Below are 20720 nucleotides of genomic sequence, written 5' to 3'. Positions count from 1 at the left end.
AAATTGCATTTTCTTTGCTGTGTGCATTACTAACACAGCAGATATCCATATAAAGGGATCTGAAAACCTGTGCATTTGAGCTGTTATGAAAGCACGAATCTTGGATCAGAGAAATTTGTGTGTAGTCTTTTGAGAAAAAGATGAAAATCATGAAATATGTACAGTTTGTTTAGAACAATTACGAAGTGTTCAGATGTCTGTGTGAATTGTTTTAAGAGCAGTGTTCTGTCGGGGTCTGGGTAGCTCAGCGAGTGACTATCACACCTGGAGTCGTGAGTTTGAATCCAGGGCGTGCTGAGTGACTCCAGTCAGGTCTCCTAGCAACCAAATTGGCCCGGTTGCTAGGGAGGGTAGGGTCACATGGGGTAACCTCCTCGTGGTCGTGATTAGTGGTTCTCGCTCTCAATGGGGCGTGTGGTAAGTTGTGTGTGGATCGCGGAGAGTAGCATGAGCCTCCACATGCCGTGAGTCTCCGCGGTGTCATGCACAATGAATCATGTGATAAGATGCACGGATTGACGGTCTCAGAAGCGGAGTCAACTGAGACTTGTCCTCCGCCACCCGGATTGAGGTGAGTAACCGCGCCACCACGAGCACCTAGTAAGTAGTGGGAATTGGGCATTCCAAACTGGGAGAAAAGGGGGGAAAAAAAATATATAACACTGCTCTTTTTAAATTTTTTAATTTGAGTTTGGAGAAATGTGTAAATATTTGCTTGGTAATGTCTCACTTGAATTTGTTCTAGATTCCCACTAAATGGCAGTTTGGTGGCAGACCAATGTCACCATTTGATCACTTTCGACATAAACAGAGATATTTCCAAAGATAAAAACATGTGGTTGACCAGTATGGGTTTTTCAATGGCTGACGTCGATACTGATGTCAAGGGTGGCTGATATAATGCCGCTATACAATACAATTTAATGACAGCAGTTGACATGTAAAACTGCAGTTAATTTAAACATCTTGTTTTTCTTCCAGCTGCTCCCATTAGGGGTCACCAAAGCAGACCATCTGTGATCTGAATATCAGGCACAGGTTTTACACCAGATGCCCTTCCTGACACAGCCCCCAGTGGCTGGGGGACTACCACACCTACAGGGCAATTTTAGAGTCTCCAATTCACTAAACCTGCATGTTTTTGGACTTGTGAAGCACCTGGAGGAAACCCACAAAAACCAGGACTTGAACCCAGGACCTTCCTGCTGTGAGGTGACAGTGCTACCCACTGAGCCACCATTTTAACTGAGGAATTGTGTAATATCCATTGACAAGTTTGGTGTAACTTTACACTGTAAAGAAAAACAAATTGCATCAAAAATGCAATGGCAGTGGATTGGCAGGCTAATCTCATAACCTGACCACTTTTCACATAAATGAAATGTATTTCCTAAGATTCCTAAGAAAACTAGTTGTCGACCGAAATGGGTTTTTCAATGCCAGATGTCGACACTGATATCTAGAGATCAGGATCGCAGACACAATACAGCTCTACATAATGCAATTTAAAGGAATGTTCTGGGTTCAATACAAATTAAGCTCAATCGACAGCATTTGTGTCAATGTTGATTACCACAAAAATGAATTTCGACTCTTCCCTCCTTTTCTTTAAAAAAAAGCACAAATGTGTGTTCCAGTGAGACACTTACAATGGAAGTCAATGGGGTCAATAATCTGTAAACATTAAAATACTCACTGTTTCAAAAGTATAGACACAAGACGTAAACAATATGTGTGTTAACATGATTCTACTGTGATAAAATCACTTACTAAACACATCTGCGGAAAGATATAGACAATTTGACAACTTTGTTGCCATGACAACTTAACTCGTAATCCCACAAATACTAAGATTTTTTTCAACTTTACTTAAGTTTTAACAGAAGAATTAATGGAAGTGCTTTTATAAAATTATAAGCTTCACATTTCTGTCTCCAAAAATTGGCCCCAATGACTTCCATTGTAAGTGTCTCGCTTTTTTTTTTTTTTTAAGAAAAGAAGGGACGTGGGGCCTGGGTAGCTCAGAGGTAAAGACGCTGGCTACCACCCCTGGGGTTTGCTAGTTCGCTAGTTCAAATCCCAGGGCGTGCTGAGTGACTCCAGCCAGGTCTCCTAAGTAACCAAATTGGCCCGGTTGCTAGGGAGGGTAGAGTTACATGGGGTAACCTCCTCATGGTCACTATAATGTGGTTCTCCCTCTCTGTGGGGCACGTGGTGAGTTGTGTGTGGATGCCACAGTGGATGGCATGAACCCTCCACATGTGCTATATCTCCATGGCAAAGCACTCAACAAGCTACATGATAAGATGCACAGGTTGACAATCTCAGACACAGAGGCAACTGGGATTCATCGTCCACCACCCAGACTGAGGCAAATCACTATGCAACCACAAGGACTTAAAAGCACACTGGGAATTGGGCATTCAAAAATTGGGAGAAAAAAAAAGGAGGGACAAGTCAAAATACATTTTTGCAATAATCAACATTATGCCACAAATGCTGTCGATTGAGCTTAACTTGTATTGAACCCAGAATATTCATTTAATGACAACAAATGAGATGTACACACAACAGCACTTATTGTACTCAATTATTTGACATACTGTTTACACAAAACTTGCTAAAAATTTAAAGGCTATCAGTATATTTTGGATCCAACACACTTCTGTTATTTGGCCAAAGAGGCACATTTATTGGCCAATCATCTCAAGAGGCCAAATACTGTATCGCTCTGGCCCAGTCTATCATTACTCAAAACTATCCTGAAGTTCAGTCTGCTTTCAAAGCTCCCAGGATTGGAATATTGTGCCTCCGGTTGAAGATACTTTCTCAATCTTTTCCAAGTGAACTTCCCTTTTAATAGAGATTCCTCCATTTCCTCCTTCGGCTGGAGAGCCTCTGGTCTCCATTGACACTCTCCTGTGCTCGAGCTCCAGATGGACACAGCCTGTCAAGTCGCTCTCAGTGAACACCCTATTTCTCGTTCCCAGGCCGAACGGGTTTCCACTAACCACCGTGTTCAGTGGACTACAACCCTGACCGCCTCTCTTGGACCATTTAATGCTAATTCGAGTTTGCTTTTTGCCCCAACAACATGCTTGTTTCTGACACGCCGCCTGGAACCCTCTCTTAAAGTTCTTGTTGAAGTAGCCGTAGATAACAGGATTGATGCTGGAGTTGGAGAACGCCAGCCAGTGAGACAGGGGAAATATATAGCTGGTCAGAATTTCCAGTTTGTCGCCTTCCGGCCGCGCGTAATCAGTTAGCAGCATGAGCGTCCACAGCGGCAGCCATGACAGCATGAACATCAGGGCCACTACAATCAGCATCTTGATCACTTTGATTTTCCTCTGTGACGTCGAGCACATCCCCTGCGACGGGATATCAGGCTGCTCTGCACTCGCCAGGACTGCTGCAGTGAACAATTTGGCACCGATGCGGCCGTACATCAGCATGATGAGTGCCAGGGGAATGACGTATATGTGGACGAACAGAACTGTGGTGTACACTTTCCTCATGTCGGGGTTGGGCCAGGTTTCGTAGCAGGAGTACAGCGGGTACGTACGGTTGTAGTTGTCATCATGGATCATGAAATGCCCTTTCTCTTGCTCAACGGTCAACATAAGCACTGAAGGAAACATGATGGCCAGCGCAAGCAGCCATATCATCACGATTGATACTTTTGCGACGTAGAGCGTAAGTTTGGGTTTGAAAGGGTAAACGATGCAGCGGAACCTGTGTTTCAGGTGAAGATTAAACAAGGGAGAGAAAACAAATGCAGAATTAATCAAATAAATAATCGAGACGACAATTACAGCTGCCATAGTTAATGAATCGTGAAAAGTGCCAATAACAGCATTCCATATAGTTCTACTCATATTGCTTCCAAATTTTCTATTTAATTCTCTATTTAAATCATGTTTTTGCAGCAGTTGATCATTTTAACCAATCAGAGACAATTCTGTTGATTGCTCACAGTGAATAATTGATTTGAAATTGGGATAACACCTTTATTTTTTATGCTTCAAAGAGGTCCAATGTGAAGTTGACCATTTATGCAACTAGTCTTAATTTACGGACCATTCAGGAACACAGTTTTCAGCTTGTTTTCAATTACTTTTTACCTTAAAACAAAGTGTAATGTTGCGATTTACCTCGGCGCTGGTTGGTTTGGTTCACGCTTTACGGCTGAAAAAGTGGGCAGGCACTGTTACGCTCTATATCAAGGGCAATAATCACGATTATAATTTTTTTCATAATCATTCATAATCAGCTCTATTTTTTACTACCTTGTCACATGGCTGCTACATAAAAATATTTAATAAATAATTAATATTTGTTTAAAATATTTAAAAGTTTAGTTCACCCAAAAAGGAAAATTCTGTCATTATTTACTCACCCTCATGTTGTTCCAAACCTGTATGATTGACCTTTTTCTGTGGAACACACAAGGAGCCTCAGTCACCATTCACTTTCATAGTATGGAAAACATTTGCAATGAAAGTAAATGGTGACTGACAGGGCCGGATTGGTAATCTGGCATACCGGGCATTTTCCCAGTGGGCTGACGCACTTTGGGGCCAATCAGGGGCGGACTGGCCATCGGAAGAACCGGGACTAAGTTGAAATGAGCCGTCGCTTTATGCCGAACGGGCCACAAAACGGCGCCGCGATATGCCGAAGGGGGCAGCGGTATGCAGAAAAGGACAGCGATTTTCTATGTAAAATCCCGGGCCGATTTCTCTTCCCACCCCTGGTGACTGAGGCTAACATTCAACCTAACATCTTTTTTGTCCCATGAAAGAAAGTCAGTCAGTCAGTCATACATGTTTAGAACATCATGAGGGTGAGTAAATGATGACAAAACTTTCATTTCAGGGTGAACTATTCTTTAAGTTAAACTAGAACAAATTGTCACAATGATTAATGGGGTGATCGCAACACTCTTGACTTTTTGTATTAAATTCCATATTGTGATCTAGGGTGCGTTCCATTCAGAAGTGATCATACCATTGCCCCTTCGAAGGCTTTACTCTACTGTGAGAGTTTCAGAAGGCTGAATTAAAATTTGAATATTCGTCAAATTTAAGATAAAAATGCACATTCAAATGTAGAAATGAGCATTAAAATTTTGGATGCGTGCGAAGCACTGATGATGATTTACGGGCCTTTCAGACTGAATGCATTTTTGGGACAGACGCAGTGCAACGAATATTGAAATTGACAAAGCGTTTTAAAAAAATGCGTCGCTCCTGCACAAGACCTTAAAAAACAACACTCAACACAACACTCAAAGACATCCGTCTAATTGAGTGAACGGCCCCTTAGATGGCGGCTGTGTCTTGACTATGCCTTGCATATATTACATATGAATGTAATATAATTTGAATTTTGGTACAATTTCAGTGAAAAATTCTAATTTAGTTTCTCAGCTCTGTACAGTACTAATCTTTCTCAAGTCTATTAATGGTACAGTTACTTTTAACACACATAAAGACTTCTTATATAAAAACGCCACACTTCAAATATCAGTCATTATTCGCACAATTCAGCTGAAGCACAATGTTTTATTGTTTTTCTTCAAATGCATTTGTTTGTGAAATTGTTCCTTTATTTCAGTATATTATTTAAGTCTAAATCTTATAAACACTTACCTGTCCACAGCAATGGCGACTAATGTAAAGACTGATGCACAGACTGACATTCCCTGTACAAGACCGCTCAGTTTACAGATTGTGTTGCTGAACGGCCAACCTGTCAAACACACAAACATGAGGGCATTAAAGGAATATTTCAGGTTAAATACAACAACAGAATTTGTGCCATAATATTGATTACCACAAAAATGTATTTCGACTCGTCCCTCCTTTTCTTTAAAAAAAAGCAAAAATTGGGGGCCGAGTATTGACGCTATCACCCCTGGGGTGAAGTTTGAATCCAGGGCGTGCTGAGTGACTCCAGTCAGGTCTTCTAAGCAACCAAATTGGCCCGGTTGCTAGGGAGGGTAGAGTCACATGGGGTAACCTCCTCATGGTCATGATTAGTGGTTCTTGCTCTCAATGGAGCGTGTGGTAAGTTGTGCGTGGATCGCGGAGAGTAGCATGAGCCTCCACATGCTGTGAGTCTCCGCGGTGTCATGCACAACGAGTCACGTGATAAGATGCGCGGATTGACGGTCTCAGAAGCGGAGGCAACTGAGACTTGTCCTCCACCACCCGGATTGAGGTGAGTAACCGCACCACCACGAGGACCTACTAAGTAGTGGGAATTGGGCATTCCAAATTGGGAGAAAAAGGGGATAAAATAAAAAACATAATTCTGTGAATCAAAAAATCTGTGTTCCAGTGAGACACTTACAATGGAAGTCAATGGGGTAAATTTTTGGAGGCAGAAATGTGAAATGTATATTTTTATTAAAGCACTTAAATTAATTCTTCTGTTAAAACGTGTATAATTTGAGCCGTAAAGTTGCTTAAATTGTTGTTTTTTTTATCGGCAATTTAAGTCGTCATGGCAACAAAGTTGTAAAATTGTCTATAACTTTCCACAGATGTGGTTAGTAAGTGATTTTATGACAGTAAAATCATGTTAACACACATATTGTTTATGTCTTGTGTCTATACTTTTGAAACAGTGAGTATTTTAATGTTTACAGATTGACCCCATTGACTTCCATTGTAAGTGTCTCACTGGAACACACATTTGTGCTTTTTTTTAAAGAAAAGGAGGAACGCGACGAAATTAATTTTTGTGGTAATCAACATTATGACACAAATGCTGTCGATTGATCTTAACTCGTACTGAACCCGGAATATTCCTTTAATATTAACACTTTTAATTACCAATTAATGTAGGTGTCTTTTATTTATTCACATTGCTGTTGTTTTATAAATTCAATAAGACGCATGGTGACATGCAGTACCGTGATTGTACCATGTTTTAGAAGGATTTTGTATAAGTTGTGCTAACATCCCTGACACAAGGTAAAAATCACTGAACCATGTGGCCACTTACTATGGTGGCTCATTCCTATTATGAAAACGCAGTATTAACAATATGATTAAATGAGTTTGGTGGAGAATGAGATTTTAGACTCAAATATCAGTGTCTTCCTCATGCAAAGCTATCATATAACTTCAGTAAATTTGGAATATAGCGTACGTGAGTCATATAAGATAATTTTATGACTTTTAAGGAGCTTTTATGCAATTTTTTGTCCTTTATGGAGCTTGACGATCGTGGTCACTATGAACTGTCATTGTTTGAAAAAGAGGTGCATGAAGATTCTTCAAAATGTTGTGTTCCACAGCAAAAATAACAGAATTTGTATTTTTAGGTGAAGTAATCCTTTAAGTGTCATTTGTCTTATTGAAATGATTCTGACCCGTGATGAGATTGTCCACTAGTGTCGTAGGAATGCAAAAGATCCCGACGAGCAGATCGCTGACGGCCAGATTGAGGATGAAGATGTTAGTGACGGTCCTCATGTGCCGGTTCCTCAGGACGATCACACACACCAGACTGTTTCCGATCACACACAGCAGGAAGATGAAGAGGTATGCCAGCGTGAAGACTGCGGCCGTTGCCAGTGAATGCTGGTAATACGGAGAGAAAATGATGCCCTGCACTGAGCTGGAGTTGGTGCTGTTGGATTGGTTGGTACAGGGCAACAGATCTGAGATGATGTAAACAGAGGCGGCATCCCATAATCCCTCCATATGAGACACATCACTGTCAAACCTCAACTCCATGAAGGCTAAACAACCCTGGAACACACACAGATATACATATACACATGCACAATGGAACAAGCAACACATATTCCTTGTTATGCAGTTTTAGCATAAACACAAGACATCTGACACTAATGTGATGGGGCATGTTGTCACAGGGGCAAGATCTCAGTAACTATGAAGTTTTGGGACAAAAGTCCAATAAATGCTCGTTATCTCCAGCAGTGGTTTTGTATTTTGATTTCAAACATCTAGTTCAAAACCGGTTTATATTGAAATGTTAGAATTTGTGAATTCTATCCTCCATCTTTGTAAAAGCTGTTGGGTAAGCAAGAAAACACAATTAAACCACACTGGCATACAATAAGACAAGAGACAGCTATCTAATGTCATGTCAAATGGCAGGTTGGGGCAAGTTGGCACATCTTTTTATAACTTGATTATACTGTATACCAATTCATTCATTACACATTTCTGTTGGCCACAATGATAATTTGAGATTTATGCCTGTTACCTTTTCCATTTGTATGTTTTTTAATGGATTATTATTATTATTATTATTACTATTATTTATTTATTTTTATTTTTTTATAATTGTTTTACGGTTTTATATTTCTTACCAAAAACCCATAACAGGCTGTTAAATGGCAGGTTATAATGTGACAACTTACCCCATATTGTGACAACATGCCCCGTCATTGGGCTTTACACAAGCTAAATTAACTGTATGTTTTTCCTGGCCAATATCAGTGGAAATATTCAACAGCTTTTGTGTTCTCAAGACTTAGAAAAACTCGCCCTGAGACGTGTGACAACTAGCCCCGGTCTCCTCCACATATTACAACTCATAAGAGCAAATCTCAGTCATGCATAAAGATCCATGTTTACGGCATCTGTACTCATATTTGTCTCCATTTCTCCACAATATAATTAAAGCTTCAATGATCCTCCAGTGTGACATAACGTCGTTTATTCTGGCTTTACTTCAGTTTATTTACATCATATAAGCATGCAGAAACTGACAAAAAAAAGTAGCTTAAATAGTTGATAAAATAGTTGCGTTCATTCTTGGCTTGTGTCACAGGTCTTACCTTAATGTCCTTCACCCCAGCGGGTTAAAATGAGACCGTTTGTAGATAAAAGAAGCTCAAAATCAGCTCGATTAAAGACGCGTCTGTCTCCTCTGATCACGAGCGCAGCACTGAGAATGAAACACGTCCCATGAGCGAACGTGGGAGGGGGGGGGGGGGAACCCAACACTTTTCAAAATAATTTCGAAATTTTGCAAAATTAGCTGCACAAATAAAGGGCATCTTGTGAAGCACTTGCTTCTGTTTCACACATGACAATAAAAGTCTGAGCACAAGCTGCTCCTGAATAAATTATTTAATCAATTACAATAATTGTGCACAATTGTATTTTTTACTTTGTGCATTGTGGGATTTCAATGTATGCAAGTGGCTCGAGTGTTTTGACTACGTTCACCAAAATTCGTTCAGATCCATTGAATGATTCAGTGATCATTTCTGGTGATGTCAGAAAGTGACAAATGTGTGAAATGAGTTCAGTTGATCAACGATCAAAAGAAAAATCTAATCCATTAAAATGTGTATATCTACAGACCTACAAAGAGACTTCAGTAGAGGTTTTATGCATTACAAGATCAAAGCAAATCTATAATTTCCCTACAGTTTGTGAACTGCTGAGCATGACTTTTATCAGAAGACAACAATAATAGTCTTATAATAATTATAATGAGTTTCAATAACATCCGTGTGTTTTCATGTATAAAAAAGCGTGTCTACATATATATTCACTTCAGTAAAATGCATAAGTGTTTTAAGAACACAGCAGATCTATCTTATTTATTACAGTTTCGATACCAACATAGTGGTAAAAAACAGGAGCTGATATTAAAAATAGCTTTACATATTTAACACAGATCTAGTAATCGGCTTAAACTGGCAAAAACAACCGATTGAACTATTACCTCACAAACATAAGCATAACTTAATAAAGACTCATGTGCTGATATAACTCCGCTTATAATGTGTGTTTAAAAGAAGAATTATCCTTTGTTTTTTCTGCAGTGCATTTCACGTAATGCTGCCAATCAAGAACGATATACTGATAAATAACTCTCGTTTGTGTGTTCCTCATCTCTAGATTATTCATTTAGATCAACATCAGTGCTGATAAAAAACATGGATAAATGAGCATTGTTGAAAGCAGCTTTGTAGAAATGAACGGAGCGGCGTTGATTAGACTGTCTGACTGATGGACTATAACATAAAGATCGTTTCGGCTCATGAAACTCTTCTGTGATTGGCTGGATGGTCGCTCAATCAGCCCAAAGTAACAAAACGCAAAGAATACTGTATACAAATCCACCATTTGGACTCGGTATGGGTTTAGCTTGGAAAAGTGCGGGAGACAAAAATCACCTTTTTAAAGAGTGCGGGGGATGTGTTCCTCATGTGCCCGCAGCTGCTGCGCCCTTGGTTTATATGTTGTTGTTTTTTTAATGTTTTTTTTTTTATTTTGTTTTATTTACTTTATTTTATTTATTTATTTTTCTTCACCTGTACTTCTTGTCTTAATGACTCAGTGACTGTATTCATACATTGTTGGATCTGTGTAATTCTGTACAGCTTATTGAATATTTATCGGGAGAAACTGTAAATCATGAGTTTATCGGGAGAAATTGTAAATTGTGAGTTTATCAGGAGAAACTGTAAATCGTGAGTTTATCAGGAGAAACTGTAAATCGTGAGTTTATCGGGAGAAATTGTAAATTGTGAGTTTATCAGGAGAAACTGTAAATCGTGAGTTTATCAGGAGAAATTGTAAATTGTGAGTTTATCAGGAGAAACTGTAAATCGTGAGTTTATCGGGAGAAACTGTAAATCGTGAGTTTATCAGGAGAAACTGTAAATCGCGAGTTTATCGGGAGAAATTTTAAATCGTGAGTTTATCGGGAGAAACTGTAAATCGTGAGTTTATCAGGAGAAACTGTAAATCGGGAGTTTATCGGGAGAAATTTTAAATCGTGAGTTTATCGGGAGAAACTGTAAATCGTGAGTTTATCGGGAGAAATTATTGTGAGTTTATCGGGAGAAACTGTAAATCGTGAGTTTATCAGGAGAAATTGTAAATCGTGAGTTTATAGGGAGAAACTGTAAATCGTGAGTTTATCGGAAGAAATTATCGGGAGTTTATCGGGAGAAACTGTAAATCATGAGTTTATCGGGAGAAATTATCGTGAGTTTATCGGGAGAAACTGTAAATCGTGAGTTTATCAGGAGAAATTGTAAATTGTGAGTTTATCAGGAGAAATTGTAAATCGTGAGTTTATAGGGAGAAACTGTGAATCGTGAGTTTATCGGGAGAAATTATCGTGAGTTTATCTGGAGAAACTGTAAATCGGGAGTTTATCGGGAGAAATTGTAAATCGTGAGTTTATCAGGAGAAATTGTAAATCGTGAGTTTATCGGGAGAAACTGTGAATCGTGAGTTTATCGGGAGAAATTATCGTGAGTTTATCTGGAGAAACTGTAAATCGGGAGTTTATCGGGAGAAATTGTAAATCGTGAGTTTATCGGGAGAAATTATAGTGAGTTTATCGGGAGAAACTGTAAATCGTGAGTTTATTGGGAGAAATTGTAAATCGTGAGTTTATCGGGAGAAATTATTGTGAGTTTATCGGGAGAAACTGTAAATCATGAGTTTGTCTGAAGAAACTGTAAATCGTGAGTTTATCAGGAGAAACTAAATCGTGAGTTTATCGGGAGAAATTGTAAATCGTGAGTTTACCGGGAGAAATTGTAAATCATGAGTTTATTGGGAGAAATTATCGTGAGTTTATCGGGAGAAATTATCGTGAGTTTATCTGGAGAAACTGTAAATCGTGAGTTTATCTGGAGAAACTGTAAATCGTGAGTTTATCGGAAGAAACTGTAAATCGTGAGTTTATCGGGAGAAACTATAAATTGTGAGTTTATCGGGAGAAACTGTAAATTGGGAATTTATCTGGAGAAACTGTAAATCGTGAGTTTATCGGGAGAAACTGTAAATCATGAGTTTATCGGGAGAAATTGTAAATCGTGAGTTTATCGGGAGAAATTATCGTGAGTTTATCGGGAGAAATTATCGTGAGTTTATCTGGAGAAACTGTAAATCGGGAGTTTATCGGGAGAAATTGTAAATCGGGAGTTTATCGGGAGAAATTATCATGAGTTTATCGGGAGAAACTGTAAATCGTGAGTTTATCGGGAGAAATTATCGTGAGTTTATCGGGAGAAATTATCGTGAGTTTATCGGGAGAAACTGTAAATCGGGAGTTTATCGGGAGAAATTGTAAATCGTGAGTTTATCAGGAGAAATTGTAAATCGTGAGTTTATCGGGAGAAACTGTAAATCGTGAGTTTATAGGGAGAAACTGTGAATCGTGAGTTTATCGGGAGAAATTATCGTGAGTTTATCTGGAGAAACTGTAAATCGGGAGTTTATCGGGAGAAATTGTAAATCGTGAGTTTATCGGGAGAAATTATCGTGAGTTTATCGGGAGAAATTATTGTGAGTTTATCGGGAGAAACTGTAAATCGTGAGTTTATCGGAAGAAACTGTAAATCGTGAGTTTATCAGGAGAAACTAAATCGTGAGTTTATCGGGAGAAATTGTAAATCGTGAGTTTACCGGGAGAAATTGTAAATCATGAGTTTATTGGGAGAAATTATCATGAGTTTATCGGGAGAAATTATCGTGAGTTTATCTGGAGAAACTGTAAATCGTGAGTTTATCGGAAGAAACTATAAATCGTGAGTTTATCGGGAGAAACTATAAATTGTGAGTTTATCGGGAGAAACTGTAAATTGGGAATTTATCTGGAGAAACTGTAAATCGTGAGTTTATCGGGAGAAACTATATCGTGAGTTTATCGGGAGAAACTGTAAATCATGAGTTTATCGGGAGAAATTGTAAATCGTGAGTTTATCGGGAGAAATTATCGTGAGTTTATCTGGAGAAACTGTAAATCGGGAGTTTATCGGGAGAAATTGTAAATCGGGAGTTTATCGGGAGAAATTATCGTGAGTTTATCGGGAGAAACTGTAAATCGTGAGTTTATCGGGAGAAATTATCGTGAGTTTATCGGGAGAAATTATCGGGAGTTTATCGGGAGAAACTGTAAATCGTGAGTTTGTCTGAAGAAACTGTAAATCGTGAGTTTATCGGGAGAAACTGTAAATCATGAGTTTATCTGGAGAAACTGTAAATCGTGAGTTTATCTGGAGAAACTGTAAATCGTGAGTTTATCTGGAGAAACTGTAAATCGTGAGTTTATCGGGAGAAATTGTAAATCGTGAGTTTATCGGGAGAAATTATCGTGAGTTTATCGGGAGAAACTGTAAATCGGGAGTTTATTGGGAGAAATTGTAAATCGTGAGTTTATCGGGAGAAATTATCGTGAGTTTATCGGGAGAAATTATTGTGAGTTTATCGGGAGAAACTGTAAATCGTGAGTTTGTCTGAAGAAACTGTAAATCGTGAGTTTATCGGGAGAAACTGTAAATCGTGAGTTTATCTGGAGAAACCGTAAATCGTGAGTTTATCGGGAGAAACTATAAATTGTGAGTTTATCGGGAGAAACTGTAAATTGGGAATTTATCTGGAGAAACTAAATCATGAGTTTATCGGGAGAAATTGTAAATCGTGAGTTTATCGGGAGAAATTATCGTGAGTTTACCTGGAGAAACCGTAAATCGTGAGTTTATCGGGAGAAACTATAAATTGTGAGTTTATCTGGAGAAACTGTAAATCGTGAGTTTATCTGGAGAAACTAAATCGTGAGTTTATCGGGAGAAATTGTAAATCGTGAGTTTATCGGGAGAAATTATCGTGAGTTTATCAGGAGAAACTGTCAATCGTGAGTTTATCGGGAGAAATTGTAAATCGTGAGTTTATCGGGAGAAATTATCGTGAGTTTATCAGGAGAAACTGTCAATCGTGAGTTTATCGGGAGAAATTGTAAATCGTGAGTTTATCGGGAGAAACTGTAAATCGTGAGTTTATCGGGAGAAACTGTAAATCGTAAGTTTATCTGGAGAAACTGTAAATCGTGAGTTTATCGGGAGAAACTGTAAATCGTGAGTTTATCGGGAGAAACTGTAAATCGTGAGTTTATCGGGAGGAGGGGTGGAAAATCGGGACAAACTCAATAAAATCGGGAGTGTTGGCAGGAATGATCTGGTTCTTTTTAATGATTCGGTCGAAACGACTCACAAAGCATCTGTAAGGTAGGGTCCAACGGTGCTAAAAACACACCTTAAAGAAAACATTTTTTTTTTTCTAGTCCCAAAGTGTATCAAGATTGAAAAATACATTTATTTTGATTAAATATTGATGGAGCAAAATAATATGTGTGAAAAGAAATAATAATGAAAGTTGTTTTGATTTAAAAATAAATAAATAAATAAAGGTGGGGAGGGAGCTTTTTACCCCACATCTGGGGTAAAAAGACCCCATGGGACAAAAGATATAGGGCAAAATTTATCAACAAATACTTTTGAGACAGCAAGATGCTTTAACATATAAAGATAATTCTTATTCAAAATAACCACTTCAAATAAGGGTGCACAATTTCCTGTTCATTTCAAACACATTTGACATTTCAGAACATCTCAAGTATTCAAAAAGCAAATGAATCTCCACTGTGATTAAATCAGTCAATATGAGCCCACTTTGAACACTGACAAATCTATTCACCACTCTTAAAGGAATATTCTGGGTTCAATACATGTTAAGCTCAATCAACAGCATTTGTGGCATAATGCTGATTACCACAAAAATTAATTTCGACTCGTTCCTCCTTTTCTTTAAAAATAAAATAAAAGCACAAATCTGTGTTCCAGTGAGACACACAGTGAGACAATAAAAATGTAGCAGGCTGTCATCATTTGTAAATCGCTTTGGATGAAAATGTCTGATAAAATGAATAACCGAACGTGGGACACTTCATCTCAATCATCTTATCATTTTATGTATATTTTTCTAAAAATCAGCATAAAGTTCATCCTAAACAGGTATATGGGATGGCATTGATGAAGTCTTCTGGATGACTAATGTAATGTGAATAAGCATTAATTGTCATCGGTTTGTTTACATATTAAAAAGACCTACAAAGGGGGTATTCAAGTTTTAATGTAGATATTTATAGTGTAGGTGTTTAAATTGTATCAGGTGTAATTTCACATTTGTCCTGCAGTTGCCTGCATATGTCTGTTTGCTCACTATGCTCTTAGCGCTGTACGATTACTCCAGAGCACTTGTAAATCTACAAGCATTTTCAAGTACTACTTAAGTTACGATGCTTTTGGGAGTTTGGTTTGTTTGTTTTTCTGGTTTGTTTGTTTTTCTGTGTGTTGCTTATTTCTTAAAACTTGCATTTTAACACAATGCACAGCATAATTTTAATCATTACTTAACAAATGTCAATAAATATTTGGCGCTTTGAATATGTTTTTTTTTTTTTTTTTTACTTAGGAATTTAAGCGTTTATTTGCACCTATTTGGGCTGTCTTAACATTTATTCAACAAAGAATGAAAAGTGTGCCAACCAACCCCGGTCTCCCACTAATATGGGTATTAACATGAAATTACAAGCAGTTTTAGCCATGCCCTGACTTGTTATTCTTCATCTAAAACTATTTTAAACAACATTTTCCTTTTGTTTTATTATTATGTATGATCTCATATTAATTGAGAAACTATGTGGACTATTGTGATCACATGACCACTGAACTGAACTGCAAAAAAGTAATTAAAAGTGATTAAAAAAACACACACACAATGCCCAGTTATAGCACCTAAAACATTCACTTGCCCTTATACATTCATGTAAATCTGAACCTTAAATCTTGATGTTGAAAAAATAATGCTTTGACCATACCGAGCAGTAATAGATTTTCTCAATTAAGAATTATGCATAAATAATATACTTTTTGGACAGGTCTAGAGTAATGATAGACCTCATCAGTTATTATACAGAAACAGTGATATTAAGCAGAGCATATGCATTAGAAAAACATAACATTAATAAACATAACAAAAACAAAACATTAAAGATGTCAAAAACAGGAGTCTTAAATGTTGATTTAAAAATGCTAGCATCTCTTGCTCTCTTGCTGAGATCTGTGTACATTAGTAAAAATTGAGCTCTGTGTGCAAACGTCCTGCCTGCTGTGTTGAATTCCTATGGGACCCTGAACAGACCTGCATTAAAATGTCACGAGCACACCTGGGAAATTGAGGCTGAACACTTCTGAAGAGATAAGCAGAATAAAGCTCTTAAAGTCTGTTTGATTTCTGGGAGTTTAACAGAGGGATGGAAAAGTGGTGTTGTTTACTTACATTTCATATGCGCTTTTGGCAGACGCTTTTCTTACCAAAACAATTTACAAGAAAATGCATGTATTGTGTAAGCTGCTATTAACACTGCTGGTGGCATTAAATTATAGGATTACAGTTATGAAAAAGTAAAAAGCACAGATGACATCCTGACGCAGAAGTCCATCTTTCAGACAAAGAATGACTTATACCTGCATCAAAACAATAAAACTCTGGTTTGAATTGTACAAAAGAGATTAAAGAGAGCACGTTCATGTAGAATTCTTTTTGATGTTCCGCTCTAGTGTACATTTTTTATTTATATCAACCCTAAAATAATACAAAATCAAAAGCTGGCATAGATACTCAAAATAGATATTTAAATTAGATTTGTATTGGCATATTCTCCAAGAATGGAAGAAGGCATGAAATGAGATGCTCATATTCTGTATGAGTTTTGGACATGCTGTGCTCTCTATCGCAGGTGATTATGTAGAAGTGCCCACATGTACAGGTGCTTTATAACACAACTGCTACTAAAAACAGGCTCAGAACAGAAACCTTAAGATTGTAGTGTATCATTACAGTGCTGAAGGCATGTATTTTTGTGGGTCTTTTTTCTCCCCAATTTGGAATGCCCAATTCCCAATGCGCTCCAAGTCCTCGTGGTGGTGTAGTGACTCAATCCGGGTGGCGGAGGACGAATCTCAGTTGCCTCCGCGTCTGAGACCGTCAATCCGCGCATCTTATCTCATGGATTGTTGAGCGCGTTACCGTGGAGACATAGTGCGTGTGGAGGCTTCATGCTATTCTCCGTGGCATCCACGCTCAACTCACCACGCGCCCCACCGAGAGCGAGAACCACATTATAGCGACCACGAGGAGGTTACCCCATGTGACTCTACCCTCCCTAGCAACCGGCTCAACACACCCTGGATTCGAACTCACGACTCCAGGGGTGATAGTCAGCGACTTTACTCGTGACATATAAATCTTTAATTATTTACACTTTTTTATAACTTATAACATTGTAACATTTTTAATCACATAAATAATACAAACGTATTGTCTCATGTGAAAATATAGCTGATACCCATCACTATTAACATTCAAATGCTCTGACAGAATTAATTCGTGGAAGTCAAGAAGGTGAACATTTAGATGTTACACTTTTATAGAATCAATTACAAAATTACCAGAAATGAACTCTGTGCCAACCAACCAGTGGCGGTTCTAGAGGGGCCATGTGCCCCCCCCCCACTCAACACTCCACTCTTTGATTCTTTATTTTCCATTTTTTGTTTTCATATTTAATGTATCATGAGTTTCAGTGCAAAACATTTTCACAGAGCATGATGCAGAATAAACATGCACATCCACATCACATCAGTGCATTGAATGCACGCTTGATCCACCAAGGGACTGGCAAAAATTGTTCAGAGATAAATGCTCTCAGTCCAATATTGAACACACGATTGCTAAACATTCCAATTTCATCTGGGAACAGGGCCGTAACCGCAATATACATTGAGGGGGACAACCCCCCCCCATAATCAGATATGGCCAAATTGTCAGTGTCATTTGTGATAGCCAATCAAATTAATCAAGGCGGGACTCTAAGACACTAAACGGGTGTTTAAGACGCTAAACGGGAAACTCGTGGATTATTCCAGTAAGCAGTTCAGGTTAAAAGTGTTAGTGTCATGTAAGACCTAAGTATCTAACTAAGCATGCAATATTTGACCACTGTTTATGATTGAAATGTTGCACCGATCGACATTAATTTCTAAGGGTGCAAACTATTTTCCATTTTGCGAAATTCGCCACTTTGAATTGAAAATATGTCATGTAGAGTACATGATTTGGATGTCATTCATAATAATGAATGTGAAAACAACAGAGCTGTTTTCAGCGAATCAGTCTTAAAGGAATAGTTCACCCAAAAATGTAAATGTGCTTATAATTTACTCACCCTCAGGCCATCCAAGATGTACATGACCTTCTTTCATCATCACAACAGGATTTAAGATTTATAGGAAAGTATCCCGGGTTTTTAGCTTCATCCAATGCAAGTAAATGTACACCAATTTTTGGACGGTCCAAAAAGCACACTTAGTCAGCATCAAAGTAATCCACATGACTCCAGTCGATCAAGTAATGTCTTCTGAAGTGAATCGATACGTTTGTGTGGAAAACTAATTAAAAAGTTTTAACTTTAAAACGGCTCTTCCTCCAGCTCACTGTAGTGGTTTGAATTGACCTCTCGCGTGAAGTATGTTCCTCTGTGGTAAACAGAGTGGAACTTCTGAATTCTCGCGTGAACGTGCCAACATGATGACGTCACATGACAGCGATGTGAGGCACTCAGTGTTTACAGGAGGCGATTTTTTAGTTAATAAAGTTTTAATTAGCGATTCGTTTTTCACACAAATGTATCGATTCACTTCAGAAGACATAATTTTTATTTATTCATTTTTTATTTTTTTTATCCCCTTTTCTCCCAATTTGGAATGCCTAATTCCCACTACTTAGTAGGTCCTCGTGGTGGCGCGGTTACTCACCTCAATCCGGGTGGTGGAGGACAAGTCTCAGTCGCCTCCGCTTCTGAGACCGTCAATCCACGCATCTTATCACGTGACTCGTTGTGCATGACACCACGGAGACTCACAGCATGTGGAGGCTCATGCTACTCTCCATGATCCACACACAACTTACCACACGCCCCATTGAGAGTGAGAACCACTAATCACGACCACGAGGAGGTTACCCCATGTGACTCTACCCTCCCTAGCAACCGGGCCAATTTGGTTGCTTAGGAGACCTGGCTGGAGTCACTCAGCACGCCCTGGATTCAAACTCACGACTCCAGGTGTGGTAGTCAGCGTCAATACTCGCTGAGATACCCAGGCCCCAGTGTTCGGATTCTTGAAAAAAAGATTGTTTTAAGATACTATGGGGGAAAAAACACAATGGGGGACAACTTAAGGACAGTAAATACTTTTGTGTATTTTCTTTTTGCTAGCCAGCTGATGTCATGTCATTTTACAGATTCATCAGTGATAAAAAGAAATTCAAATTTGTCTTTTCTTTGATACAGGCAAATTTCTAGCAATGCAGACACAGTGTTTGTCTTGTACTGTGCCAACTTAAAAAACATATCATTTAAAAAACAAAAATTATACATTTTGGTCACATTTGAAAAAACTTTAATGCATTTAAAGCCATTATTCAGAAAATTATTGCATTTACCGCATTTACTATTTTAAAGGACCGAGGACACTCGCGACCCCCCGCCCCCAAAATGGTTTGGTCCCCCCCCCAATGTTCAAGACATGGTTACGGCCTTGTCTGGGAAGAGCTTCTTAGTGGCACTGTTGCTCTGGATGACCATGAACCTCTCAACGTCTGCTGCCAATATTCTCAAACATCCACACAAGTCTTCAGATTTTCTTCATGGATCTGAAAAATCACAATTTAAACAAGTAATTATGGTCTCCTTATACTTTCAAGTATATTAAAAACCCCCAATAAGGTGTTACAGGCATGCTGACATTAAAAACACATTTAAAAAATCCCTTTAAATTGTCAATTAGCTCTGGGCTGCGTTTTCCAAAAGCATCGTAAGCTTAAGGTGATCATAATAACCACTGGCACAATCTAGGCTTTTGATGCTTTTGGGAAATGCAGCCCTGTTTCATTCAACAATTGCAAATGAGTTTCGGCCCAGGAGTGAAATGTGAAGTTAAAGTTTGACTCTTTTGCTTGCTGTGGATTTAAAACAAACAGTTACGCTCATAAACAAGTTATTCGGGGGGTCTGGGTATCTCAGCGAGTACTGACACTGACTACCACTCCTGGAGTCGCGAGTTCAAATCCAGGGTGTCCTGAGTGACTCCAGCCAGGTCTCCTACCAATGTACCGGCCAATTATTGACCAAATTAAATAACCATTGATATAAACTGCCAATATCAGTTTATATGTTGGCATAGTGGACTAAAGCACATAACTGGTAATCAGAAGGTTGCTGGTTTGATCCCCACAGCCACCACCATTGTGTCACTGAGCAAGGCTCTTAACTCCAGGTTGCTCCAGGGGGATTGTCCCTGTAGTAAGTCACAATGGATAAAAGCGTCTGCCAAAATGCATTAAAAAAAATGCATTTATAATTAATTACATAAATTGATTGCAATGTATTAAGTTTATAATCATTTCTCTGTGTAATATGAAGAAATACCTACCAAAATAAATGAAATCCAAAAAAGCATGGTGAATGTACTAATTTATAATATGAATTTCGAATGTTATAGTATGTTAAATGTGAATTGTATTGTTTAAAACTGCAAAAACAGAAGTGCAAAATAACCTTTTTTCCCCACATAAATTGTTGTTACACTTTTTATCTTGTATTTTCATTGCTCTCTTAAATTGGCCTGTCAGCTGTTCAACAGATCCAATCAATGTTCAATGGATATTATTTATTGTTAGAGCAGTAAAATATCATTTGTACCTCTTTGTACATTTTTAAAGCATAATTCCTAAGCAAAACAGTGATCTGACAAAATAAGTTTTTGGCATACAGTCACATCGGAATAGGCCTGTAGTTTT

The 20720-nt window shown here is 38.3% G+C and overlaps 1 protein-coding gene across 1 annotated transcript; it reads right to left on the bottom strand.

Moving 5' to 3' along the window:
• Positions 1–2780: 2780 nt before the first annotated feature.
• npffr1l3 (neuropeptide FF receptor 1 like 3) lies at positions 2781–19506 on the bottom strand. Its single transcript, XM_051683162.1, has 4 exons — positions 19456–19506; positions 7385–7766; positions 5655–5754; positions 2781–3735 (listed from the first exon to the last, which is right to left on the bottom strand). The coding sequence occupies exons 1-4, from the start codon at positions 19504–19506 to the stop codon at positions 2781–2783; spliced, it is 1488 nt and encodes a 495-aa protein (XP_051539122.1).
• Positions 19507–20720: the final 1214 nt, after the last annotated feature.

This window comes from Myxocyprinus asiaticus, chromosome 42, assembly GCF_019703515.2.
Source record: "Myxocyprinus asiaticus isolate MX2 ecotype Aquarium Trade chromosome 42, UBuf_Myxa_2, whole genome shotgun sequence".
Classification (NCBI taxonomy): Eukaryota; Metazoa; Chordata; class Actinopteri; order Cypriniformes; family Catostomidae; genus Myxocyprinus; species Myxocyprinus asiaticus.
The sequence above is the reverse complement of the archived record's forward strand: the minus strand, read 5'-3'. Positions and strand labels throughout refer to the sequence as shown.

What these genes read in the sequence shown, in the direction of transcription:
- npffr1l3 (XM_051683162.1), bottom strand. Translation starts at nt 19,506, where the DNA reads ATGGTCATCCAGAGCAACAGTGCCACTAAGAAGCTCTTCCCAGACAAG. An exon ending in AGTGGACAATCTCATCACGG is followed by an intron (nt 5,755 to 7,384) that starts GTCAGAATCATT and finishes TGTGTTTGACAG; the next exon opens with GTTGGCCGTTCAGCAACACA. An exon ending in GTCGCCATTGCTGTGGACAG is followed by an intron (nt 3,736 to 5,654) that starts GTAAGTGTTTAT and finishes CCTGAAACACAG; the next exon opens with GTTCCGCTGCATCGTTTACC.